Here is a 27,824-nt window from a genome sequence, read left to right as displayed (position 1 = left end):
GAGATTTATTCAGATCAACACCAAACCTGGTCAGTTTAATCTTAAGCCCTTTGCGATGTTAAATTGCGAAGATCTTTAGATTTCGTTAAAGGGCGTGTCCATGGCGGCCTGACAAATTTTGATGTTTCGCCATGAAAAAGGAAGTTGCTGTAACTCAGACATACAATGTCCAATCTGCCCCAAACTTCACATGTTAGATAAAACTTCTGCCCTTAACAGATCTACATGCCCACATTCAGTTATAGTCATAGCGCCACCTATTGGCAACAGGAAGTGACATGTTTTACGCTGCGACAAACTACTCCTATAACTTTTTTGAGATTAACATATATTTTGTGGTCGGTCTAATCTAAAGGCCTGTGCAATGTTAACTTTTGGAGATCTTGAGTTTTTGTTAAAGGGCGTTTCCATGGCGCCATGACAAAGTTTGATGTCTTGCCACAGCAAGAGAAGTTGTTGTAACTCAAGCATAAAATGTTCAATCTTCCCCAAACTTCACATGTTTGATAAGAGTCCTGGCCTGAACACATCTGAAGGCCAATATTCCATTATAATGATAGCGCCACCTGCTGGCAACGGTAAGATTGGCACATATATGGGATATACTTCGATATATTCCACTTATATTTAGGACATTAAATGCATATTTCTCAACGTTCACCTTTTTACTAAAGCCACACGATGGCGGTGAGCCCGGGTGCGAGGGCCCGTTCATCGCTGCTTGCAGCTTTAATTATATATTATTTTTTTAGCTGTATTTGTTTTTATATTTCAATTAAAAATATTTTAATGTCAATTTGTACATTTTATTATTTTAATTTTCAAAACATTAAAGTTTATCAAATTTTTTACATTTTATTTCAGTTTTATTTCAACTAATGGAAAAGATTTTCAATAATTTTATTTTTTTATTTAAGTGATTTTCCTTTTTTATTAATTTTTTTATGTATTAGTATTTCTGTTTTAGCTTTAATTAATACTTGTTGAATAAATAAAATCAAATATAAATAAATATAAATTTTACATAAATAAGATTTACCTATAACTTCAGTTAAATTTAAATAAAAAAACTGACAATGAAAACTGATCACATCCTAGTGCATATTTACCATTGCGGATGCCAGAACGTGATGTCAGCACCAGTTTACGAGCACCTCTCTCAGTGAGCCATTGGGCCAACTCCAAGCCGAAACCACCCAGACCTCCCGTGATGATGTATGAAAGAGAGGCAGGGAAGAAGGTACGGCAGATAGCGGGAATAAAAAGAGGAGAGGCTGCAGGAACAGTGCTGCTCGTCTCCTCTGAATGTACCTGAGAGTTAAAGCAATAAGCACAGTGAAAGATGAGAAATCTACCATCCGATATTGAATATTTATATGCAGGTTCATTTAAATTAAGCACCGCCCTTACCTGTAGCAGGACTTTGCCGATGTGTTTGCCCTGAGCCATGTAGCGGAAGGCATCCTCCACCTGGTTCCTCTCAAAGACAGTGGTACGTAATGGCTGAACGACACCACTAGCGATTCCCTTCTTCAGAAGCTCAGATACCTCCTCCCATTCTCTGTTCCCCTCCTCAAATAAAGCATCCAGCAGTATGCCGTGGAAAGCCACGTTCTTTAGGAACAGAGCCATACCTGAATCAAGAACAATTGGACAATTACATTTAACGCATGGAAGTGTAAATGTAAAAGAATAATAGATCTAAGATGATTTCTGATTGATTCAGATATTGTTGTACATCTGGGGCGCACCTAGTGGTGTGTTGTTAGAAAGGTCATATTTGCCGATCTCCAGGAAGCGGCCATGTCTGGCCAAACAACGCAAGCTGGCCTGCAGCTTCTCTTCAGCTAGGGAGTTTAGTACCAAATCAACTCCTGAAAAAACACACACACGTTTAATTCCTCAGTCCACAGCCATTTAAACGCATTGCCGCTGTGTATTCAGAGTCATTGTAATGCAGACTATCCACCTTTGCCTTGAGTGTGTAGCATTACATGCTGTTCAAATGAGGTGTCTCTAGAATTAGCGAAGGATTCTGCTGTAAGCTGTGGGAATCTTTCCTGCAGGTACTCCTTCTTCTCTCCAGAACCTGTGAATCAAAATGAGATACATGTTTTTTTTAGCAGTTGTTTTAGTAATAGCTTTTGTCTTTTGATGAAAAATCTCCACTAAAATGTGCAAAATCATTTAAGATATTGCACCATATTCATTGATTATAGCCAATTTCACTGTGACTGCAATAGCATCTAATTTAGTCAACGAAAATGACAATTGTCACATGCAAGAAATGAAAGATTTGATATATTAATTTTAAACATGAAATTAAAATTTGTTGAATTGTACATTCTTCATATTGTAGTTATTCAGTGACTGTGTTGTAGACTATTTTCCATTTAGTCATATACCAAATTTAGTTTTTTACCAGAAATTTTAAAACCAAAATTAATTTTCATTTCACACACTTCTGTCTTTTTGTGTAGATGTATTTGGAGTTCATTTACTAGCAAAGAGCTTAAGTTCACCAGTGTTCATTAATTACAAAACACACCTTTTTAAATTGTTAAGGAACCAAAAGTGTGTCATTTACCGACAGTTGTGAGGACTCTGCAGCGCATACTAAGTGCGATAGCAATAGCGGCCTGTCCCACCCCTCCAGAGCCTGAATGGATCAGCACGCTTTCTCCAGGCCTCAGACGCCCTCGCACCACTAAGGAATAATACGCGGTGGCGTACACCACTGGAACAGAGGCGGCCTGCTCCAGCGTCCTGTATATAAACACAGATTCGCTTAGCATTGAGAATTTTGGAGGAAGACGTCTCCTTCAGATTCAGAGGTGCTGAGGTTCTCACCAGCTAGATGGAACATCCCAAAGGAAGCGCTTGTCTGCGTCCACACAGGTGGCTAGACCTTTCGCTGGCAGCAAACCCATTACACGTCGCCCACTGGGGTCTCGCCCTGAAAACTCCATTCCCAGCATGCATTGCTGCAGCGCTATGTCTCCTGCATTGGACAAAATAACAAGAGTCTCTTTCCTAAGTCTTTTTATAGGGTAAGCTAGTGTGCGAGATTTCACAAAAACAGGATGGGGAACAAACCAGGGATGGCATCTGGAGGCAGTTTGCCAGTGGCCAGCATGATGTCTCTGAAGTTGAGGGAGGAGTAGTAAACACGGCAGAGCTGCACGTTGGGATTGGATGGGATAAAATGACGCAGCGGGGAAGCGATCCATCTCAGCGATGAAAGATCACCGCGAGTCAGGACATTGACGTAGGCCTGCTCTGTCAACTCTTCGCTAAGATCTAAACATGAATGCACAGAACAGAAGATGATCACAACATGCTAAAAATACTTTATTCAATCAAAGACCGATCAGTCAGTATGTCACTGAAAGTCTTGTATGACTTCCTTTTTTACCTTGTGTTAACAACTGGTGTCTAAAAACACCCCACTGTCCATCACGGTACACGTTCATTACCAGATCCTTCTTTAGTAATGCCTTCATCTCCTCTTGGGTAGGAACAAGTGAGGGGAAGTCAGCATCCTTGGTTAGATTAGAAACAAATGCACACCTATTGGAGAGGAGAAAAAAAACTGAACATGAATACTGCCTATAGTACAAAACATTCAATATCTTACAATTGCATAATTGTAACATAAAAATAAAATAACATAAAAATACAGTAGCATATGTGGAACACTAGTTGCACAGGAATTGGACGGACCGTATACGGTTGCCTCCAGGCTCTTGTCTGAGGCAGTTCACCATTCCCACCACTCCATTATGACCCTTAGTGGCAATGAGCCAGACTGGGATATCAGATGACTCAGCTAAAGTGCTCTAATAAGGGGAAAAAAGGGACAGAATTGGTGCATTAGGATTCATTTAATGAGTCTGCCGATTGGTTTTAGCATGCTGTTATGGGATTGGGAGTGTTCTTGGAGGGCTTGGCAACACCACTAATGAGTTTGCATGATTAATATCATGATGAAACCAAGGTAGTGCCAAATTTGCCTCCCATATTATCAAAAAAATATTAATAATTGTAGGGCAGGGACTTGGGCATATCTATCAGTTGCTGATTGGATTTTGAGACAGTTATGACATTTTTGATTAAACATTACATGGTCACTTTTTTCCATTAAAAAACAAATCATGGATGAATAATTCAAAGTAAGATCTAGAACCAATAAGTATTTTTTTAAACTGATATTGTCAGCATTTTATGCTGATTTTAATAATCACCTTTAGAGTCTCCACCCATTTATAGTCAGTAGGGTCCACCAAAATAATGATAGGTTGATCCTGAGGGGACTGTTGGTGCTTGTGGCAGAGGAAGAGAGCCGAGCCGTAGAAGGACTTTCTCAGCATGACCACATTTAAAGAGGCCTTTTGGAAGAGCTCCTCCCATTCGGTCTGAAAACAAAAAACAATTCTGTTTAAAACCTGAGAACGTTGCAATGAGACAGACAAAACTAAAACAAAGAACAGACAAAACAATGCCAAGTTATTTAATGTTATTACTTTGTTATTCACTTTCATTTTGTTAATGGAGATGATGATTTTGCAATTATACTGTCTTGATTAATGCTTAATTTGCTATAAACAGATGTACTGTAACCTAAGTAGTAATAATGCTTTTGCTTAAGTACAAAGATGTTACCCTGTGATTAATGCTATATGGAAAATGTATTGTGTAATTTCACTTACATTAAGAAAACTGCTTACTTGCATGAAATGTATGTAGTGACTGATTTAGAGTAGAAACACTTATGTATTAGAAATAGTTTTTATGATAAATGGACAATATAGTATTTAAGGTGTATTTCACCGACTGTTAAAGAGGAAAAGGGCTAAAGCAATGCGACATAAACAACTGAAAGCCTCGGCAGAGGAGTTGGCAGCACTCCAGGTGATGACATCAGAAGAACCAGCGTTCGACGTCTGTGTATAAAAGACTGAGAGAGAGACTCGACCGACGGATACTGAACAAGCACAGTATCCCTCGACGCCTGATACCAGCTGATTATACCTTGATTTTGTAACTTTACTATTGTACTTTGATATAACTTTTGTTAATTTTAATAAAACTTGTATTTTATTATTGACAAAAAAAAAAAAAAAAATATATATATATATATATATATATACAGTGGGGAAAGATACATTAGTGAAATGTAGAATAAGGTCAATCCCATGTAACATTACACGGATAAAGAGAATTTGGATTTGGCACCGCCTGCAGCATATACTCTATATTGGACCTAGAGAGACATTAGGGTGTTACACGAGCAACACTGAGGACAGTGTTAAGCCAAATAAAGAAACCCAGATTACTGCAACTAAATAAAAAGATAGAGGTTCCCAATGTGTAAAATATGGGTTGTATGATCCTAAAAGTGCATTCCAAAGAAACTGTGAAAAATATTATAATGACAATAAATATACAATGTGTGAAACTACAAAAAATTATGGGATCCATTTGCATGGATATATTGGTTTATATATTGACATAGGTTAATATTAATATATTAATATATTATTATACATTAATATTGGTTAGGTGAAACTACTGAATGAATTAGTGTATATTCAAAAGGATTGAGAACTCTTGTGGGAAAATGTGCTTAATGAAAATGGAACTGAAAGGGATCAAATGATAATACAATTCATTTGTATTATTTATTATTTATTTATTTGGTGATACAGGAACTAATATTAGAGCATTACTGTGAAAAGCATTAAAGCCCAAAAATTTAGATGAAAAACAGAGAATCTCATGATGGGATGAGTATAAAAGATAAAAATAAAAATATTAAATATAAAAATACCGGGCTAAGCACTTACTATCCTTTTCCTGTAGTTTGGATGAGATTTCAGGTAAAGGATAGCAGATTATTTTGTTCTATTTCTAAGGAAATCCCAGAATACCATAATGTTATGACTATATCAGCACCTAATCACAAAATGTAAATTAATATTAGTGGCATGCTAGATGTCAAAAAGGTTTTGACCATTGACAGAAGCTTATGGACTGTTTATTACTTTACAGGAAGACAAGGCTTCTTTAAATATGCCTTTAGATAGTTATTTTAGAAGATTGGACATTAATTAAGGAATTAATGGTATGTTGGCTTAAGAAGTCTATTCGTATGAGCCCATATATATGGATAATAGAGAGAATCATGCTAAAGAAGATAAAGGGAAATGAATGACTCTGTACCCATTGTATTGGACAGTAGCTAGACCACAATATATTAAATTACATGCAGGATACAGACAATGGATAATTTATACTGTATGTTATTTTACTAGTAGGAGCTTTCATTGGGATTTTGATTTTGTGAGAACTAAAGGGCCTTGGAGGACTGATAAGAAGTTTATTAAAAATCTGTTATTCTACAGTCGTTAATATTATCTTGCAGGTGGTTGGGCTTAGTAGGAGTAGAGATAAAGAGGACAAACAAGTGCTCATTGAAAGAGGGATTCATCGAAAGACCTTGACCGAACGTAGCACTCCTTTGGTGCATAAGGTCTGAGACTTTACTTCTGAAATACATGGCATTTCAACAGAGTGCCACGAAGGGTGAACAGTTGAGTGATATACCAAGGATAACTCTAAGAATGATTCTACCAGCATTGCTATTTTGTTAGGAAACGGTGACAACCTTTTGGAAATTCTGGTAAACAACTGTCTTTGTATTACAGTGAATATGATATTATAAAAATAATAATATAAATTAAAATAAAAAAGGGGGGTTACATACATATGTTTTTAAGTTTTTATTTTCTATATTTATTATTTTTGAACTTCATTTAAGTGGGTTATTGGTTCTGAAAATGTATGCATGATTCATTATGGAAACCTAATATGATAGGTAAATGAGTAAATTAAGAACAAATACAAAGGACCAAAATTTGATTAAAAAAGAAAAAAAAAAAATTCTTTTAAGGCTCAAATAGGAATTAAGGAGAGCCCCAAGTGGAGAATTATTGACAAGAAAATTTAATTACTGGATTGTTATTGGGCAAGATAATTGTATGAGATGCCGTCAATTTCTGACTGATTTAAGAGTGAACTTTGTAATGGGGGATTTATGCTAGGAATGTTTCTACAAGAATACATTCATTATGTGGATTAATGACTATGATGATGCAGAATATAATGTTGAATCTTATGAATTGATGACTGGAGTGCAGATATACATTTTGGAAAACAATAAAAATTAACTTACAATCTTTTTAAACTTAAAGACTGGTACAGATTGGAGATCTGGGGATTAGATTCTTGTGCACTGCTTGCATAATAAATGTACAGCTGAAGTTGTAAAAGTGGTCAAAATTGATGAACTGCTTTTTATTATAGGCAGAGAAATTTATGGAATTCCTGGAGAAGGAGGATTTAACTCTGACTCAGCCCGCCTTAACGCCCCAAGGTGCTAAGAATCAAACAAGCGGCTCGCACACCAGAAGGTATGCCTGGAATGCCAGATCCCCTCTCTTGGCTTCTGAAGAGGATTTCAGAGAGAGGGGAAGAGCCGTGCGTTTCTGAGTGAGGACCCCTGGGGGCGTCAGATTGAGGCTTGTGTACATGAAATTACGAACGGACGATTGTTGAGAGCAAGATTTGGACACTATCTTAGCACTGTCAAGCAGAGCACAAAGATTTGGTCACCTGATACTACTGTATCTGGAAATTAGAGGAAAAAAAAAAAAAGAAAAAAAAAAAAGGTGCAAGGGGAAAGAAAGAATGCTCGAGTTTGGGTTGAAAACTATATGAATGTGTTTCATACCAGTTTACTGATGCATGATAGCACTGTGTATATGATTCTTGCAAAATATAACAAGTTTAAAAAACATGATGAATAGTACTTTAGCTTGAAGATGTTAGGATGAAATCAGCCAGCAAAATTGCAAAGCAGTGGGTGTTAATGGAGATGATGATTTTGCAATTATACTGTCTTGATTAATGCTTAATTTGCTATAAACAGATGTACTGTAACCTAAGTAGTAATAATGCTTTTGCTTAAGTACAAAGATGTTACCCTGTGATTAATGCTATATGGAAAATGTATTGTGTAATTTCACTTACATTAAGAAAACTGCTTACTTGCATGAAATGTATGTAGTGACTGATTTAGAGTAGAAACACTTATGTATTAGAAATAGTTTTTATGATAAATGGACAATATAGTATTTAAGGTGTATTTCACCGACTGTTAAAGAGGAAAAGGGCTAAAGCAATGCGACATAAACAACTGAAAGCCTCGGCAGAGGAGTTGGCAGCACTCCAGGTGATGACATCAGAAGAACCAGCGTTCGACGTCTGTGTATAAAAGACTGAGAGAGAGACTCGACCGACGGATACTGAACAAGCACAGTATCCCTCGACGCCTGATACCAGCTGATTATACCTTGATTTTGTAACTTTACTATTGTACTTTGATATAACTTTTGTTAATTTTAATAAAACTTGTATTTTATTATTGACAAGTTATGGTCTGCAAGAGTAGTAATTTAAGAGCCGTAAGCAAGAACTGACCACAGGGAAGTCTACTGAGCAAGATGTAAGTATTTTTGAAATGCTTATAGTTTTGTCCAGGGTCGACTTTCCTTACCTACCTGAGAATAATAAAGAAATAGGTAAAAGGTGTATAGATAAAGGAGACACCATAAAACAATTTGTTTAATCTATATTTAATTTTCATTAAATATAAAATCAAATACAGCTAAAAGAAATGTTTAATTTGAGCACGTTATAGTTTTTAAGCACACACCTGTGTCAACAAACCCTGAAGGTTGTTTTGAGATGTGAGGAAGGCTACCGTCTCTCCCAGTGTGTCTCCTCTCAGTAAAGTGTGAAGCAAAACAAAACCGCCTTCCCTCACAGCTGAAGTCAGGTTCTCTATCAGAAGTGCAAGGTTGGCCGTTTGCCCTGTCGCACAGTTACACACAACCAGGTCAGCCCCATCCAGACCGCCTGTTGCTGGGCCCTGAAGAGGGTCCCACTGAGCGGTTGAGATGCCCTGCTCTTCCAGGGAGCTCTGGTGAGCAGAAAGCTGGTCAATGGAGACATCTGACGCCGTGTAGTCAAGACGCAACATTGGCTGGATATTGAGGAGACCAACAGCCCGAGAAAACACATGACCGTTGGCGGCTAGAGCCTGAAGGAGAAGAACACATGTTGAGAACTTCAACCGTGTCATCCACCCCTGCCTATTTTCATCCTAAATAACTAACACACCACACCTCCACAACTTTGAGTTTTCCAGGAGTGCTGTTCTCAAGGGCCGTGTCCAAGCAGTGACGTAACGCCTGGGAGTCCAGCAGGCCGTTGAGCAGAGGGTCCTGCAGCAGACAATCTCTCTCCTTCTCCACCATCTGTTCCAGCTCAGAGCGCAGGTTTCCATTCAGCTCCAGTCTGCACAGCACAGAAAACAACCGCAACAAGCCTTTCTCTTCCTCTGCTCCAATCATCTGGCTCTCGGTTGCACCTTCTAGCCCAGGGATGAAGATCTTCACTCCCTGATTGGCCAGCTTCCTCTGCAGATGCTGTACTAGACCTGCATATAAAACATAGGAAAAGTAAGTACAGTGTCACTGGAAAACTGGGGACAAAAATGAAATCATTTTAGGTCAATCTAATTTTACAAAAATGATAAATATAAAACATTAAATTGATCAAAAGTGAAGGGGCATTTATAACATTATGAAAAAATAATCTGCTGTTCATTTGAACTTTCTTTTTATCAAAATATCTAAATAAATAAATATAAAAAAGTATCAATAACTGTTTTCAACACTGATAATATATAAATGTAAAAAAAAAAAAAATCAGCACATTATAATGATTTCCGAAGGCTGAAGACTGCTGAAAATTCAGCTTTGCAATCACAGGAATAAATCGCATTTCACATTATATTAGTTCTATTGAACTGTTATAATATTACTGTATTACATTAAAAATATTACAATTTTAATGTATTTTTGATCAGCCTTGGTGCACAAAAAGTGTCTTCTTTCACACATATATATAAAAAAAATTGTTAATGCAAAATGCCATGCTGCATTTCTCAACGGAACGAAAATAACAACATGCCTTTGCAATGTCTCAGTTGGTCTCCAAGTTTCTCATTGGTTCTCAGGCAATCAGAGTCCACATAGGGAACAAAGGCAAACTCCTCTAAAGTGGGTGGAGTCTGCTGCTGTTGGCGACGGGGTGCTACAGTAGCATGAAGCCCACAGATCTGAACTCCTCCAGCTGTTATGTTGTCCAGGCAGCGGTTAACATGAACATCCACAGCTGAGGACAAGAAAGTTTGGTCAGATACATTTCAACTTAGAAAGGGTTACATCAGACTTCAGGTAGATGGCGTGTCTAATACCTTTCTGGTCATCTGCATACTCGTTTACCCTCTCCTCATGGAGTCTGGGGTCCACACACACAGAGCGGATGCGAGTTGGCAGTCTCAAGCTGCGACCAGACAGCCCCATTACGATCATCTGCAGCATGGTGTCTAAAAATGTCACCCAGTTTCCCGTCCAGTGAAGCTTTCCATAGTCACCTGGAAGTACCAGAATACAAAGAGCTCAGGACTGGCCAAATCCTGTTTTTGACCCACAAGGCTTTCGGCACTGACAGTTTAAGATGCATTTGAGGGGAATTACCAGCATTGTTAGACTCCAGGATTCCCTGGAACGTCTTTCCATAGTCATATCCACGCAGACGCAGCTCTTTGTAGATGTCCCCGGCTTTCAAAAGCAGTTTAGGATCTTCCTTGTCTACAGCCATTGGTTTATTCACCTCAGCATGGAAAGCATCAAGTCCAGCATCCTCCAAGACACTCACCTTACCTGAGACCACAAGGATATCAGTGTGAGTCTTAAATATTTCATTTGTCGATTTACGAATATCTTGTTTTACTCGAAAACGTCATGATGTATGTTGTGAATGGTGTCCCATGTTGACTGGAAACTCACCACTGACGGCCAGATTTCCATTCTCTGACACCTCGAAACGGTTAGTGGCAGGCATGAGTCGCACCTCCAGCTGGACAGACCCTGGGATGCAAAAACAATCTGGTTAACACGAAGTCACAAGGACTAGCTAACAACTAACCCGCTCTATTCAGTCTCAGGTTTAGTCCACAAAGTGAAAGTACACTACAGTTTAAAAATCAGTACGATTTTTTGGTAAAAAGTTATGCTCATTAGCATATATTTGTACAAAATAGAGAAAAACAGCATTATTGTGCAACAGTATAAATAAAATAATAAAATAAATAATAACTGCTTTCCATTTTTAATCCATTTTAAAATACAATTTATCCCTGTTTTGCCAGTCTTCAGGGTCAAATGGTCCTTCACAAATCATTCTGATACACTGATTTGGTGACCTTATTATTATTATCAATGATAAAAACAGTTATCCTGCTTAATATTTTTGTGGAAACCATGATATATCTTTTGTAACATTCTAAATGTATTTACTTTTTATCAATTTAATGTGCATTTGCTGAATAAAATATGTAATTTCTTTAAAAGAAAATCTTACACTACTGTTTAAAAGTTTGGGGTGGGAATTTTTGGTAATAATTTACATTTTTCCACATCAGAAAAATAAATAAGCCATATAAGAGTGCAATAGCAGATAGACAGAAATTAGTCATCATTGTTAGATATAGTGACTACCAGAAACAAATCTCTCACCTGTCTTGGGAAGGATGGTGGCTCTGTGGATGGTGACGTCTTCAAAAATAACAGGTGTGTGCTCCATGACTGCACCCAGAGATCTCATCAGAGTCCTCCAGGCCAGAACCAGGTATCCTGTGGCTGGGTACAGCACCCGACCATCAATGCAATGTCCAATCATATAGTAATCAGGAGACTCTGGGTTCATGTCTGCACAAAACATTAGAAAATAAGCACGACATGACAACAAAGATGAGAAAAACACCCATTTCAACATCACAACTACCCACCGATATTGTACACAGTGGCTGAGGTGGATCCGCCTGAGCCAGCAGGGAAGTCCTCCACCTTGGGCACATCCCAGACCTGGGAATGATCCCACTGAATGTGAGGGGAGATGAGTGGGGTCCCGGTCGGAACAGGGTATTCAATAGTTGGGTACAACTTATTACTGTCCACATTAATTCTGCAGATGCAAGAGAGTACGCATCAACCTTCTGAAATGCTGACAATTTGAGGTCAAAACAGCTAGGAAATTAAGAGTACCAAAACCAACCCATTCATGTAGATTTTGCCCACATGAGAGAGGAAGAACTCCAGATTGTTGGCGTGCCCTCTCTTCATAAGGGGAAGGATGGAGCAGGTGGGTTTTAGGCTCCGCTTCAGGATGGCCTGAAGATTTTTCAAGAGTACATTAATAATAAAAACGGATCTACATTTGAATCTTCAAGACATATGTATTAAGGTTAATTCCCTGTTACCTGCAACAAAGCATGTGGGGCAATTTCTACTACCACAGCATTATCTGGCACAAAGCTCAGTCCCTCCTGAAAGAGCACAGGGCTGACCAAGTTATTGACGTGGTACTCTGCAGATGAATAGACAGCCAGTGGGCTCTCCCAGTCTGTCTGTGGGATGGACGTGCTGATCCAGCGTGCTGAACGAGGCCTTGGGCTTTTTATTACCTAGAAGAGCACACACAGGAAGTCAGTGTCTATCTGTGCTGAGGTTTTGAGATGCTAATGTCCAGCAGAGGGCACTGTGACACTGCAATGCCTCACCAACTCACATTCTGCAGTGCAGACAGAAGGGCTGGAGCAATAGAGGCCATATAATAGGAGTGGAAAGCCACACCGGCACTGCGCACTTCTTTGGCAAACACACCACTCTCTTTCAGCTGGGCAACAAACTTGCTGACAGAGTCCTGCATAACCAAACACTTGCTGTTAGGTACTAGTATACATACATTCTATATATTTAATTTCAGTAATTTCTGAAAACCTTAAAAAATCTTAAGAATATTTTATACATGTATATAATTAAAGTTAGTTTGGTATTTAAAGGGTGATGTGAAATGCTATTTCATGCATACTGAGTTTTTTACACTGTTAAAGAGTTGGATTCCCATGCTAAACATCGACAAAGTTAAAAAAATTAAGTTGTACGTTTGAAGGAGTATTTTTGTTCCAAAAATACTCCTTCCGGTTTGTCACAAGTTTCGGAAAGTTTTTTTCGAGTATGGCTCTGTGTGACGTTAGATGGAGCGGAATTTCCTTATATGGGTCCTAAGGCACTTCTGCCGGAAGAGCGCACGCTCCCGTATAGCGAGGTTGAGCACAGACAATCATTGATCAGAGCCAGAGCGTCGCGAAAAGTCACAAAAGAAGTGTGTTTTTGGTTGCCAGGGCAAGACAACCCTGCACAGATTACCAAAAAAAACAGCATTAAGGGACAAGTGGATGGAGTTTATTTTTACAGAGCATCGACGGAGTTGTGCAAGTGTTTGTGTTTGATCCCTGCATTTCGAAGATGCTTGTTTTACAAACAAGGCCCAGTTTGACGCCGGATTTGCAGATCGTTTATTTCTTAAGGATAATGCAGTCCCGACGAAAAAGGGTCACGATCGTGTGTTGGAACCACATGCGGTGAGTAAAACTGCTTCAAATATCTCTGTGTTGTTAACTTAGCTATAGGCGCGTAAGCACATCAAGTAAACAACATGCGATGTTGGCATCAAACTGCACTTTCCACATATACAGCTTAAGAAAAAAAAAAAAAAAAAAGAAGACATAAAGTGGAACTTAGTCATTTTCCAAAACCGCTAAGCAAATATATACCGTTTCAGTACATACCACATAGAGACGTCGTTGCTGATGCTGCTCTTGTTAAATTTCAGCCTCTGGATCCGATTCTGGATCATTAATAAACGGCTGAATCTGACTGTTAGCCATGGTTTGTTTTGGGTGTTTTTTTCCTCACGGTAATGTCACAGACGCTCTCAACGCAAAAGCTTACTTGCGCTCGTGATTCTTTAGCTCCGCCCACACGTCACGCCTCCAGGCGCTCGTGTTTTTCCGGGAAAAATCGGTACAGACTATCTTTCTCTTATGGATATAATTAAACTAAAGACTTTTTGGAGTTATGAAGGATGCAGTACTACTCCATAGGTACTCAAGAATAACAGTATATTGAGTGAAAACGAGCATTTCACCCCCCTTTAAAAACAAAACAAAAAATTATATATTTAAAATAAGGCTGTATAGACTGGACTGGAGTAAAGGCTACTGAAAAATCGACTTTGCCATCATAGGACTAAATTAAATTTTAAAATACATTAAAATAGAACAGTTATTTTACATGTTATAATATTTGAAAGATATAAATAAAATAATAATTTTGCCATTTATAATGTATTTTATAAAACATCATATTTTTTACATTTTATATATATCTCCCCCACCCCCTGAAATTAGGGTGATTTTATTTCGAAGAGGGTATATACCTGAGGCCCTGAGATGGTCACTGTATCCTCAGCATTGTGACAAGCAGGAACGACACCCTGTGGACACTGAGCTTTGCATTCTTCCCACGTTAGACCTGAGGGGGGAGATGATGGTTGGTAAAAAGAACCATTGGTAAGCTTGCTAAAAAAAATTACAGCATACATTGCTGAACAAAAGACTAGGCAAAGCCCCCATGGAAGGACGCTTTGAACTTAGGATCCAATTAATGAAGCAAAGCCCGTGAAGGCATCTGCAGCCACACTAACCCACTGCAGCCATGCCCCCCGGCGGCAGGTTGGCCTCTTTAATACAGCGTCCTCTCCAGTAAGCGGCCAGAATGGCCTCGCTGTGGCTCAAGGAGCCATCGGCGTAACCACACGCTAGCTCTCCTACAGAGTGGCCCACGATCCCATCAGGCTGAAGACCCATCTTCTGAAACATGTCGATCTGGGCGACCTGGAAATTTAACAGGAATGCATTCAGGTAGGTGAAAGAAAGTCACTGCTGAAAATTGTGAGACTACAACTAGCAGGTCTACTAGTACTAGGTTTGACACAAATTATTTCAAAAAATTATCAGTTATTTTGTCTCATAACTGATTGTGACGTGACAAGTTTGAATATGCAAGTGTGCCAGTTCCACAGGAAAGAGCAGTGTGTTTGTGCAGAATGAAAGCCAACAGGTTTGAAAATGCGGGTTGCGTAAATAATGACGGAATTTTCATTTTTGGATCTCTTTATGAGACAGTCTTGCAGACGGAGCAACTATTGAAATCATGACTGATTGTGCCACTGTGTTGCAACATTTGGCAGGCCTACGTCAGTTACAAAGTTGTCAGGGGTCATTTTTTCATTGAGAAATTCTGCTGATGTCAATCCTGTTCCAGTCACACAGGCACTGTACTTGGTCTCTCTAGGGCTGGGGGAGACTGACCTGGATGGCTGCAAGACCAACAAATGCATGGACAGTGTCTTCAAAAGTGCTCTCATCAGCATCCATGAGCAAGCGAGACACACACAACCCAATGTCCTTCAGAGCCACGTCCGAACGCTGGATCGACTCCCGGAACTCAGGCAGCTGCATCAGGCTACGGCCCATTCCAGCCCACTGTGTGCCCATACCTGCCAGGAGACAGAGACAAACAAAAAATCCAGACAATGTGATCATGTGTAGAGAGACAAACTGGCTACTGTAAATTATAATATTTCACAATATTATATTACAGCCTTGATGATCAGGATATTATAGTATGTAGCGCTAGATATTTTTCCTCAATTAATGACAAATAAAACATTCTTGTCTCATTTGTTTGATTGGGTTCTGTTTACTTTTAAGACTTCTGAGGATGATCAGATCATATTTATGCAGAAATATAGACATTTTTTGAATTTATGGTATCTAATTGTATCAGCTTTCTTGTTTTTATCTCACCATGACAACATCAGAAGGTTCGAACAAAAGCTCTTTTTGGATGGGACAGGAAGTTTCTATAAGTTATCTACAGTATGTACTCTGTAGTACAGCAAGCTCCTTTAATATAAAATGTTAAAGGAAATAACTATTTAAAAGTTACTTGATTTTAAATCTAAATGTCCCCTCACCTGAGCAAATGTACCAGAGGGGTCTGGGTGTGGGCTGGGCTTGTTGAACTTCTGTAAGCTCTCCCTGTGATCCAATCAGTGTATAGCCCCTGTACGGCATGCTTGCCGTTGGAACTCCAGACACATCATTCAGAAGAGACAGGTAGCTTGGGTTATCTTTATGCTGCTGGGCATTGTTGAGAAGGGATGTGACCGCCTCCTCGGTGCGACCGGAGGCCTGCAGAAGTCTGGGGACTGAAAGTTGTGCAGCCTGAGCCAGTGATTTTGAACCATGTGGACGCAGGATAACATGGACATTTGAGCCTCCGAAGCCAAATGAGTTGATGCCAACAATGCCACCGCGGACAGGTATGGGCTCTGACACCACTTGCACCCGGCCGTCCGTCAGGGCAGGAATGTCAGGGTTTGGATCATGGAAATGGATGTTGGGAGCCCAGACGCCATGTTCCAGAGACAAAACCACCTGATCGCATGCAACACGAGTTACTTGATTTACTTCACATTTCAAGCTGAGGGATTCCGCTAACAGATTTTTGAAGAAGCCGCTAAATAAGCTAAACCTAATTAAAGCAGGAAGACCTGTTCAAAAAGAGTTTACATACCTTGGCAAGAGCCGCCAAACCAGATGCAGGCTCTGGGTGTCCCATGTTAGATTTGGTTGAGCCAATCAGAAGAGGATCCCTCTGTGACTGACAGAATACACTCACAATGCCATTCACTTCCTGAGGATCCCCAACCTGTAAAAGCAGAGTTATTTTCAATATACACATAACCACAAGCTAAAATATCTATTGCTTAAACTGTATTTACTTACACAAGGATATTATGTATAAAGTTATCTTTAATTTTTCATATTAACTTAAACATGAAATTATATGTACTTTTTTACCACCATTTCCTGCTATATTTTTTATTTTTATTTTTATTTTATTTTTTCAGGATTAATAGTATTTAACAACAGATGATTTTAATTTTTTTTTTTTTTTTTGAGTTTTATTTTTATAATTAGTTGATATTTTTATCTATTTAATTGCTTATTTATTTATTCCTTACTTGGAAAATGGTGTGCATGTAAACATGGCCAGTGTGAATCAGGCATATATCGAACTGTTCCCATTCTTATTTTCAAAGCAAATCTCTTAGATCTTAAGTTATGCATGCGTGTAATTTCACAGTTACTGACCTTAGTACCAGTTCCGTGGGCCTCGATGTACTCCACCTGCTCAGGTGATATGTTGGCATCCTGGTAAAGGGAACGGACCAGACGCTGCTGCATCTCACCTGATGGGAATGTCACCCCTGTGGAAAGAGGAGACATGCAACATTCCAAAAATGAGCAGATCTGCACGTAGCAGCTATGACATGCTTTTCTGGAATACACACTTGAGCTACAGCATGGTTTCTACTGTCCTCAATGTAGCAGCACATGATGCACAACAGGAACTAGAGGGGTCTGATGACAGACATATTACAGAGATTTCAAATACCCTGAGCCCTCACACTCAGCCAAGTGTCATGTTTGAAAACACTGGCTAGTAAAGTGTGGCAGGAGGCACTGGGGGAAAGGCTCAGACATCTATGACACATGTAGTGCCAGCTTTTATAGTAATACCAGGCTTCCAGAGCAAGTAAGAAGGTATTAACTGAGCTGATTTCACTCATACTGGAGGATTTGAGGCAGATTTGACATGTGTGGGAAGGAAGGATGAGTTTACCTTGCTCTTTGTAGCCGTCTGTGTTATTGCCAGCATTGAGAACTGTGCAGTAGATTCTCTTGGCCATTGACTTCTTTGTCAGGAGTACTGCAACAGCAGCCTCTGAGCGACAATAGCCATTTCCTAGAGGGTTGTTAAAAAATTAATTAGTCAATAAATAAAAAATAAAACGTATTTAAAAATATACTCACAATTCTTTGTTTACTATGGGCAGGACACAAAAAATAAATAAATAAATAAAAAATCAACTTTGCCATCATAGGACTAAATTAAATGTTAAAGTACATTCAAATAGAACAGTTATTTTATATGTTATAATATTTGAAAAAAATATAAATACAATAATAATTTTGCTATTTATAATGTATTTGATAAAAAATTCTATATAATAAACATAGCCTTAATGAGTGTAATACATATTTAAAAAAAAAAATATATATATATATATGTATTTTTTTAGGGCTGTCAAAAATAGCACGTTAATGACGTTAATTAGTTGTTTGTTGTTAATTATGTCAATTTTTAACGCATTTCACGCATGCGCAGTGTGACAAACTATTCAGGAAAGTCTTGTCGATCTCTGAATTCTCAAGATAGTAAAAAACAGCGGCGAGCGCCGCGACGAAAACACAGAAGAAGCTTAAGGTTTTACCCCAGTTACTCTCAAATACATTCATGCCAAGCTCGATAAACAGAGACGACTTTGGTATTTGATACACTGGAGCTTCTTCCTGTTATAGCGTCCTGTGTTTCACACTGCGCATGCGCAGAACGCCTACATGCAATGCAGCGAAAATTACAGCTGTTTGGAAAAGCATTTGCATTTTTACTTGGTTTTACTGGCACTTGAAGCCTTCAGAACGTGAAAATATCGATCCTAAAGTATTGTGGCAGAGCAAATGAACACCTCCCAAAAAAAGTGCCCAGACTGCTGCTTATGTGATGGTGGTGCATGTTTGTGTTTCTGAGTTCATTCTTTCGAGTTTCTCTATGCATAATTTCATAGATATGTGGCTATATTACACCACTGGTTCACCTAAAACTCTTACACTATCTGTAGTTAAATGGCATGGTTTGATATAATGCTCAGGTAAATTTGATCTAAGTAAATGTTAAACTTTTGAAATTCAGAAAAAAAGAACCACATATTGATGAATCAATACATTAAAATTATGTGTCTGTGTCCTGTTATTTATCTTTTGGTATGCAAATAGTAATTGCAAATAGTGATTAATCCTGATTAATCCACTGAAAATTCTGATTAATTTGATTAAAAATTTTAATCATTTGACAGCCCTAATTTTTTTTATAATATATATTTTTTGAATTTTATACAGTATATATATTTTTCTCCCAATATATATATATATTAGGGATGTCAACGATTAATCGATGATCGATTAATTGTCGATAAGAGATGCAATCGATTAAGGCTATCGATGGTCGGTTAACCGATTCAATGTTGGGCTGCGTGCGGCTCATGCGCACTCAACACGTGCGAGCGGCTGTGAGTGACGGTGACGATATATAAAAGCATCATCATTCATTCACAATGTACAAATTAAGCTTTTAATGTGATTTAAACTTTAAAGTACATTAAAATAGAAACAACATAAAAGTTCTTCAACATTAAATGCAATAGAAATGTAGTTACTAATCATTTCATCAGATAACTGTTTTATATCGTGCGCTTTGCAGGGCTGCGGGACACAGTGACAGGACAGGTAGTCTATTCATTCCTACAACTTGTTAATTCATTCCTACGAATTATTAATGTGGCAATTGTCCATGTTTCATTAATTTTGTTCCCTAAATAACCCATGATTTAAGTGAAATAAGGGAACAAATTAATAAATCGAACGAATTCTTAATTCATGAAATCTTTAATTTCCCTTCCCATGTTTACCACAGTAAGAGATGCGAAAACAGTTATTAAAAGCGAAAGATAATAAAATAAACCTGGGAAATTAGAGGGTTAGACTATGAAGATTTAGGAAAAGAAACAATGCCTAAATATACTGAATTTGTGGAAATTCGTGACCAACCGGCAAACCAGAACAAAGCCGCGTAAATGAAGACTATGGGGTCCAAAAGCATGGTCGCGATCTAACATTTTCCAGTTAACCTATTATTCCTCTAATAAACAAAGCTTTTATACCACACTTGTCATAATCAGATCTTATAATTTCTAAATAAATAATTGCTGGATTCAAAACAGCGATTAATAGGCACTGTGACCGACACATTCCTGGAGCATTCACTGCTGTCACTAAACGGTGACGCCGAGCATCGTTCACAAGTTTCTGCATGGACCTGACTAGGGCACAGGTTCTAAGCCCTGGGACAAAATGGGATGCTTTAAGGAAAATGCCTACTAAGTAATAGGCCCAACATAAAAATAACAATTTGTTTTCATGTTTTTTTTTTTTTTTTTTTTTTTTTTTTTTTTTTAAATAGGCTATGCGAAATATATCCGACTTAAATAATTAAGATTAACGGATTTAAAACAGAAGTGTGGGCGCTCCATAAATTCACAAAAAAAAAAAAAGGATGACAACGCATTCTGTTTGTTTGCTTTATTTAGAGCACAAATCTTCTGTTTTTATTATGAGTGTGCACAAATGAAAGTAAACACTTTTGCGGAAAATATATATTTTTTTAATGTCTCAGCTGTTTCGATCGCGCCGGAGCCTGCTGCACACGTATATTCTAGCGATTCAAACTTACATCGCAGTCTGTTCATTATCAAAATAAAATGTCAACTAAACATTAAAAGGTTACACTGGTCAGTTTAAATAGACCGTAGTATACCGGTCCACTCTGCTGTTATGCCAAGGACGTTTTTGCTCATATGAAGAGGATCATCTTTTCCGTCTATATGCGAATGCGTGTTAAGTACAAGCCTAGTTTACATTATAAATAATAGTTTAACATTCAAATACATTGCGAATATGGAAACATTTCGATTTGTGCCGAATGAGACATGAGCAATAACCTCCAAATAAATCTAGCCAAAGCCGCGCTCGCTCATCCTCGTCTGCACGCATGCACTGTCACGATCTAATGCGCTGTATGCTGGATTTTTAAAAATCTGCATTTTCTAGGACAGAATCCAGCAGGATCAAATTAATGTGAGCAACAGTGTGTTTTGGTGCAGCAGCGCCGATGTAGTTCACTTAATGTGCAGCGCAGTCACACGCGCTCCACATTTCGGATAATTTTATTTTAAATACAATAATGTCAGTTGAAAACATTGCAATTGTGCTTTAAAATACAACAGCGAGCACCACAAAACCATTTAAAGAGGCGCGTTCAGCGTTCTCCGTGCAGGATTGGAAACTGTCAAAAGTAAAATGACCTCAAAAGTATGGCGCGCTCTCTTCATTTTATCAAATGATCATAATCGCATCTATTCATTTTATAATCCTGCTACTAGCATTTTACTCAGACTAAAACCTCTTTAATTCAAGTGAGAAAGCGTTTTGTGTGTGTGTGTGTGTGTGTGTGTGTGTGTGGCTTTTGCACATCCTGTCATACCGCTGACTGCGTGCCTGCAATAGACGCATTTTGCAGTAGGCTATTATGGTTAACGATTAATCGATTAATTGATCGTTAATTTAAACGACGATCGATCATGGAAATAATCGAAATTTGACATCCCTAATATATATATATATATATATATATATATATATATATATATTTTTTTTTAGTTCAGGTACATTAATTAATTTAATTCAGTTTAACCTGAAGTACTAAGATTATTCAAACTAAACTAAAATTAAAAGTATACTACAAATGACAAAAAACAAAATCAATAAAACTAAAATAGAAAAATTAAACTAAATCAAAATATTAGTCTCATTATAGTAAGGCAATAATACTAAAATAACCTTGACTCAACTTGACTATTGATATCTATTCTGAGCAATTTAACAGAAAAATTGCCATTTTTAACATCTCTTTCCAGATTCAGTATTTTGTTGGACTACAAAAGTAGAGACATATTTAAACTAAACTGGATTAAAAAACACGCTAACCGTTTTATCTCTAATATCATAAGTGGACAGCGACTAGCAGACTTCTGCTGAAAACATTTGCATGATACTTCAAATACTATTTTTTGTCATGCACTATTCACTTAGAAGACTATATTCTTATAATTGTTATTCAAAGACTGATGCTTATAGAACCAGATTCCTGAGAAAGCTTTAGACGTTACAGTGACATACGTGTTCTCACCTGAGGCATCAAATGACTTGCATGTTCCTTCAGGACTGAGCATGCCCAGTTTCATGAACTGCACTGAGGTGTTGGGCTTGAGCAGCAGGTTGACTCCGCCCACAAGTGCTGCATCACATTGGCCGTGGCGAATAGCATTGAAGGCATTCTCCAGAGCCAGCAGACTAGAGGAGCACGCGGTGTCTATGGCTGTACTGGGACCTGAATGTTCGTTGTACAAAAAACACCACAGTTAATGGCTGATCACATTAAGAATTCTTGCATAAAGTAATTTGAAGTAATCCATCTCAACTGGTTATTCAAATCACATCAGACGACACATCACACCATACAGAAAGAATGAGGAAACAGTCTTTCAAAGCAAAGGTTCTGACAGCTCAATTCTGTCGGTAATCAAACTAGTAATGCTTGCATACCATTGAAATCAAAGAAGTAAGACAAGCGGTTGGCAAACATGGCCCGCTGGCATCCTGTCATGCTGTATCCCAGCAGCTCCTCTGGGTCTTTACTAAAGGCCTCTCCCGCCTCTGAGCCACTTACTCCAATGTAGACGCCAGTTTTGCTGCCACGCATGGACACTGGGTTAATGCCTAACAGGAAAAATCAACATGTTTTATATACACAAAATTACACATACAATACATTACAACTGGGTTAAAAAATTTACTATAATTGCTCTACATAGAGATTTGCCATCACTTTGGCCACTTGGAGATGTTTATATAAATAATTTAAATACTTATATGCACCATATATACTAATAATCTTTTTTTTTTTTTATGATCACCAAGGCTGCATTTATTGATCAAAAACACAGACTTGTGAAATACTTACAATTTAAAATAACTTCCTCATTTCTAATTTTCAGCAGCCATTAATCCAGTTTTTTTTTTTCACATGATCCTTCCGAAAACAGTCTATAATATGCTCATGCTAATTTTTTCCTCAAGAAAAAATCTTTTTATTATCAATGTTTAACAGTTGAAAACAGTTGTGCTGCTTAATGATTTTTATGGAAACTTTGCCACAATATTCAGGATTCTTTGAAGAGCAAAAGTTTAAAAGTACACCATGATATAAATATTTTGTAACATTAGAAATGTATTTATTGTCATCACAATGCATCCTTACTGAATAAAAGTAATAATAATAAAAACAATAAAAAAATAAAATAAAATCACCCCAAAAATAGAAAATTAATATATAAATATATTAAATTAAATTAAATAAAGTCTGGCATGTAATGTCACAGGTCATCAACCATATTTCATATACCCATATAGCAGCTCACGCCAGAAAATAAAATTTGCATATGTTCATTTGGCAGATGCTTTTATCCAAAGTGACATCTATTGCATTCAGGCTATACATTTTTCAAGGGCATTAGCTACCACAAAACACCTTATATTCAAATATTATAAGAGGGCAGCTAATACTAACCTCCATCGACGATGGCCTCGTACGATATCTCTAGCATAAGCCTCAGCTGTGGGTCCATGGTGTGGGCCTGTTTGGGATGCACACCAAAGAAGGCTGCATCAAATCTGTCGATTTCTTTTAGTTTTCCATTTCTCCGGGGAAGGCCATACAGACCTAGAATTTTAAAAAAAGGAAGGAAAAGGAATCAAAAGCATTCTCTTCTCATCGCCCTAAGCCTGCTTGTGTTTTAGCACATGAATGAGAGTATTAGCTTGGTGCCAACAGAGAGAAGAGAGACCGGCCCTTCATAAGACCCAAAGCCAGACAGACAAGGAAAAGCACAGAACAGCAGTCAGGTAGGCAAGGAGACACTACAAACCCCAAGGTGGTCTTAAGAAGTGCATCATGATAAAAAAAAATCATGTTCATTAAGTCTAAATGTTATTTTAAATGATAAAGACATTCAAATATTAGCATACCTGGTTTCCACCGCCTGTCATCTTCTGTGACCATATCCACTCCATTAAAAAGGTTCTGCCAAAATTCTTCCAAATTGTTAGACTCAGGAAGGCGACCTGAAATTCCAGCTATAACAATATCCTCCATGTCTGGTTAGATTTTCTTTGATTCTAAGGGGAAAAGATAAAAGAAAGAAACGGTCAGTCGGTGAACAGAAAATCTTGTAAAAATGGAGGGATTCTGTCAGCTTGATCTACTTTAGCATTATCAAGAACTGTGTGAATGCGAGCGTGTCATTCATTTTAAATCAGCAGTCTTTGAGTTGGGGGTCACAGAGTTGGTACAAAACTGGGGATAGGTGGGAGAGTGTGCTCTGGGGGCATGGCCTGGAAAGCTGGACACTTTTGTTCCCTGTTTCAGGGTCAGAGCACTCAAAGCGACGGCATGGATGGGATTCCTGTTCATTCAATGCAATGAAGAAGCGGAGACAAGTACAAAGTGTCCCTCTGTTCCACTTTCCTCAAAACACAAAGGAGGGTTCCTTTTAATTCGGCGGACCACAGAAACATCATTAAATATGCCAGAGAAATGTACTTATCTGTCTGTACAGCATGTAATGTAGAAATGCCATCGGTTATATTTTACCATCTTTACAAAGAATGCACAAAAAACAGAAATGAACCTCAACAAGTCAGCACAAAAATAACTTTTAGAATTACAAATTAATTTGTATAGAATAACTTTTTGAAAATATTCTTATGCAGATATTCAGTTCAGCGGTCGCAATGTATTTTTTTGTAAATATGTGAAAAATCTGACAGCGAGAAGCATGTAAAAACAATGAATATGAAATACCTAACAGCTATTCAGCTGGTCATAACAACCTTTCACAGCATAACTGAGCTGTAAATGATATTTGTGCCCAGTAGCTATAAAAGTAGGGCAGATAATTTTGCAGAAATTATGCATCATAAATCAATTCACTTAATTACAACTGTCCAACTAAAAGAAAATCAGAGGAGAAGCCTTTACTAACACTTTACATCTTTTTAGCATTTGTTTCAACATTGGAGAAATTGTAAAGAATTTCTGATTTTTGTTTTATAAGGGAGAATATATGATTCACTCACAAACCTTATGTCTTAATGTGCAAAGAGCAGGATTTTCAGAGAACATTAATTTCACCCCATTTTGCACACAGATATATCACATAAATGTATGTATTCATGTATGTTGTAAGGTCCACTATAGATTTAAATATTTTATGATTAAACAGTAGTGAAGTGATGTCAAAGCTCTTTAAAATAACCTGACAGGGTGACTAGCCAATGAGAGTAGATTCAATATGAAACTTATATGTAAATAAATTGTATTATATTTAGTTATAATTAGAGAAAAATAATACTTTTCAATTGCATAAACAGTATTAGCAAAAGTGGACGGACAAGTCCTCATATGCACCACATTGTGTGTGAACATGCATGCGGGTGAATCATCTAGAAGTAAAGTACTATTAAATGCAATGAACTGAACACATAGAGTAGACAGAACTACTAGCACCACGAAACAGCAATGTTATACATGTCAGATGTTAGTGTAAACCAGGCTACACTATCCTGATTAGGATTACAGTAGTACTATGAGTAAATTACTATTCTGACTGCTTAACATTTAACCACAAATACAACAACATTATGGTTTGCAGAAGCAGACTGAGAAAATAAACGGATTTCCGAATCGACTGTAATCTACCTGACCCTGATCCGAAGCAAGGATGTCGCTGACCGCTCGCCTCGCGACAAACTCCCATGATGCAGTGCTGTCATTATCATTAGCTGATGACGGTATTACACTCGTAAAGTCTTTAAAACAAGAGCCACACTCTTGCCTTAGACCAAAAATAAATACAATGAATTCGCACAAATTCTTTGATAGACAGATGAAGATCATGTATGCCTGTTGGGTTTGATAAGAAAGACAAGTATAAAGAGTAACAAGTAACCTGACACCATATATATGAACAGTCAACTGAACCTAAGGGTTCATTAAAAAGGTAGGAGAAAAATAGATGATTAGGCTGCATGTTTAATCCTGACAAGCCAAGGTTGATGTAAACAGAGTCCTGTTATAGAAACTAGACTATGAATAGCCTGATAAAAACAGCCCTTTAATCATCTTTTGACTGCTCTCAGTGATATAGTTAACGTACATGCCAAATCTCAAGGTTTCACAGAGTGACAGATTCCGCATTGACTCTATTGACTCAATTCTCCCTGTTACTTTTCCACGTCTCAACAGATTCCATTCTTGTTAGGTTTATATCTATTCTATTTTTTTATGTTTATGGGAATAAATATTCAAGGTATGATGCTATTTCTCTGACGAAACTTACACAGAAATAGCGCGAGATTCTGTCATCCTGTGATGAATTTGCAGCTACCAGCTAAACGTTTACTCACATTTGGTGGAGAGTGTGCTGGTTACGTTCACCCACAAGTGTGTAGTCCTTCGGCTGAAATTAGTGATGGGAAGTTCGACTCGTTTACGCGCATTGATTCTTTCGAACAGGTCCAAAACAGCGATTCTGTGATTCTTTTACGTCATGACGCAATTGCGTCATCACGCGGTCCTAACATCTTTTATCCCATGCACTAATATTACAAACTAAATTGATTTACATATCTTGGGTTAAACGTTAAACGTTTTTCTTTTTTTGAATAAAATGTATATATTTTCTGCTGCCCGGCTATTCAAATATATATTTTGCCTCATCAGTAAAATCCTCGATTCACGTAATGCTTTTGACTCTCGGTTCAAAGAGTCAGCTGTAAGTTAGCTGATTCACTGAAAAGACCCAACTCACAATAACGATTCTTTTCGTTAGTAATATTATTTTTTCCCTGCGTGTTATAGAAAACTGTCTCGATGTGGCATGCTAAACTACAGGTCCAGAACTGACACGATTAATAATATATGCTCTCTTACCCGGATGTGGGTACAGTTTAACGCCGTGATCCTTTTGGATAGAGTCGACTTCTATATTCCTCTTAACCTTTGTCGGCTCCCGGTACAGAATGGAGAGTTTCGTGATCCCCCCCTTTGGCCAAGCCCTAGAAATTACTCTCTCGCCCTTCCGAGTCCCTGTCTCTGTTTCATTTAAATGTGTGATATCCTCGGTGGCCACGCCACATGGGCTGACAGTTTGGCTCTGAGGAGCAGTCCAATGAGAGAAGAGACTGGGCTGTAGACGCAGCCAGTGATGGGCTGATTTTCTACCGCGCAGAGAAAAAAATGCTTCTAAAAAGACTGGGTTAATAGAGTTCATTCCAGCGTGATCACATGCACAGCAGCACTAATGTCTGATTTTACGGGTCTGAGCAGCAGGTTCAAGTTCAAGGCGACACCAGGGTCGCGTGTCTGCGGTTTGCAAACAATCCGAGATTGGGAAAATGTATAATTCAACACTGGATTGATATTGAAACACAGCATCGATATTTAATCTGTCATAATTACTTTGAATAATTACTGGATATAGTTATTGCTTATATAGATTATTGCCTTTTAATTATACAATTTCCTGTAAATGGATTTCAAATATTTTCAGTGAATTTCATAAAATCTAGGGTTTCCTAAAGAATCCTTAATGAAATAGATTTCTTAATGTTTCTGTGTTTTATTATTTAGTTATTTTGTTTTAAAGTCACTCCATATAGTTTCTTGCATGTTGGTAACACTACGCTGACAATTATTTGCAGGACAAAACTTTTCAAAATATTTTCAACAAAATTGCTTCACAGTTTTTTATTTAATTTGATTTCTTTAAGCATTATACCAACATTTTTATTTATTTTAAGAATTTCAACCATTTTACAACGTTTAAACATATTTCCCTATACATGTGCATTGTAGAAAGGT

General features: G+C 37.8%; 1 protein-coding gene and 1 long non-coding RNA gene across 3 annotated transcripts in view; one reads left to right on the top strand and one right to left on the bottom strand.

Moving 5' to 3' along the window:
• LOC127968867 (fatty acid synthase) overlaps positions 1-27,124 on the bottom strand; it is a 45,182-nt gene extending 18,058 nt beyond the window's left edge. Inside the window, exons 1-33 of one of the 2 annotated variants that reach the window (XM_052570242.1) lie at positions 26,895-27,124; positions 23,930-24,079; positions 23,472-23,624; positions 22,448-22,621; positions 22,032-22,232; positions 17,790-17,912; positions 17,258-17,373; positions 16,677-16,811; positions 16,075-16,537; positions 15,407-15,594; positions 14,740-14,929; positions 14,473-14,567; positions 12,760-12,894; positions 12,452-12,655; positions 12,247-12,362; positions 11,981-12,156; positions 11,709-11,900; positions 10,980-11,060; positions 10,668-10,853; positions 10,385-10,564; positions 10,099-10,302; positions 9,249-9,562; positions 8,777-9,163; positions 4,245-4,415; positions 3,724-3,839; positions 3,416-3,570; positions 3,097-3,300; positions 2,851-3,001; positions 2,588-2,766; positions 1,970-2,089; positions 1,752-1,874; positions 1,411-1,634; positions 1,110-1,311 (exon numbers count right to left, since the gene is read on the bottom strand). In XM_052570242.1, the coding sequence (XP_052426202.1) occupies positions 1,110-1,311; positions 1,411-1,634; positions 1,752-1,874; positions 1,970-2,089; positions 2,588-2,766; positions 2,851-3,001; positions 3,097-3,300; positions 3,416-3,570; positions 3,724-3,839; positions 4,245-4,415; positions 8,777-9,163; positions 9,249-9,562; positions 10,099-10,302; positions 10,385-10,564; positions 10,668-10,853; positions 10,980-11,060; positions 11,709-11,900; positions 11,981-12,156; positions 12,247-12,362; positions 12,452-12,655; positions 12,760-12,894; positions 14,473-14,567; positions 14,740-14,929; positions 15,407-15,594; positions 16,075-16,537; positions 16,677-16,811; positions 17,258-17,373; positions 17,790-17,912; positions 22,032-22,232; positions 22,448-22,621; positions 23,472-23,624; positions 23,930-24,056 (5,785 nt within the window). In that variant the 5' untranslated portion in view covers positions 24,057-24,079; positions 26,895-27,124. Of the gene's footprint in view, positions 1-1,109; positions 1,312-1,410; positions 1,635-1,751; positions 1,875-1,969; positions 2,090-2,587; positions 2,767-2,850; positions 3,002-3,096; positions 3,301-3,415; positions 3,571-3,723; positions 3,840-4,244; positions 4,416-8,776; positions 9,164-9,248; positions 9,563-10,098; positions 10,303-10,384; positions 10,565-10,667; positions 10,854-10,979; positions 11,061-11,708; positions 11,901-11,980; positions 12,157-12,246; positions 12,363-12,451; positions 12,656-12,759; positions 12,895-14,472; positions 14,568-14,739; positions 14,930-15,406; positions 15,595-16,074; positions 16,538-16,676; positions 16,812-17,257; positions 17,374-17,789; positions 17,913-22,031; positions 22,233-22,447; positions 22,622-23,471; positions 23,625-23,929; positions 24,080-26,368; positions 26,791-26,894 lie in introns of those variants that run through there. The other variant, XM_052570243.1, reaches the window with a different exon arrangement.
• Positions 6,099-8,492, top strand: LOC127968869 (uncharacterized). The gene is made up of 2 exons (XR_008156154.1): positions 6,099-6,682; positions 7,366-8,492. It is a non-coding gene; the product is annotated as an uncharacterized LOC127968869 (long non-coding RNA).
• Positions 27,125-27,824: the final 700 nt, after the last annotated feature.

Source organism: Carassius gibelio, chromosome B12, assembly GCF_023724105.1.
Source record: "Carassius gibelio isolate Cgi1373 ecotype wild population from Czech Republic chromosome B12, carGib1.2-hapl.c, whole genome shotgun sequence".
NCBI classification, from domain to species: Eukaryota; Metazoa; Chordata; class Actinopteri; order Cypriniformes; family Cyprinidae; genus Carassius; species Carassius gibelio.
This window is presented reverse-complemented; position numbering and strand designations above follow the sequence as displayed.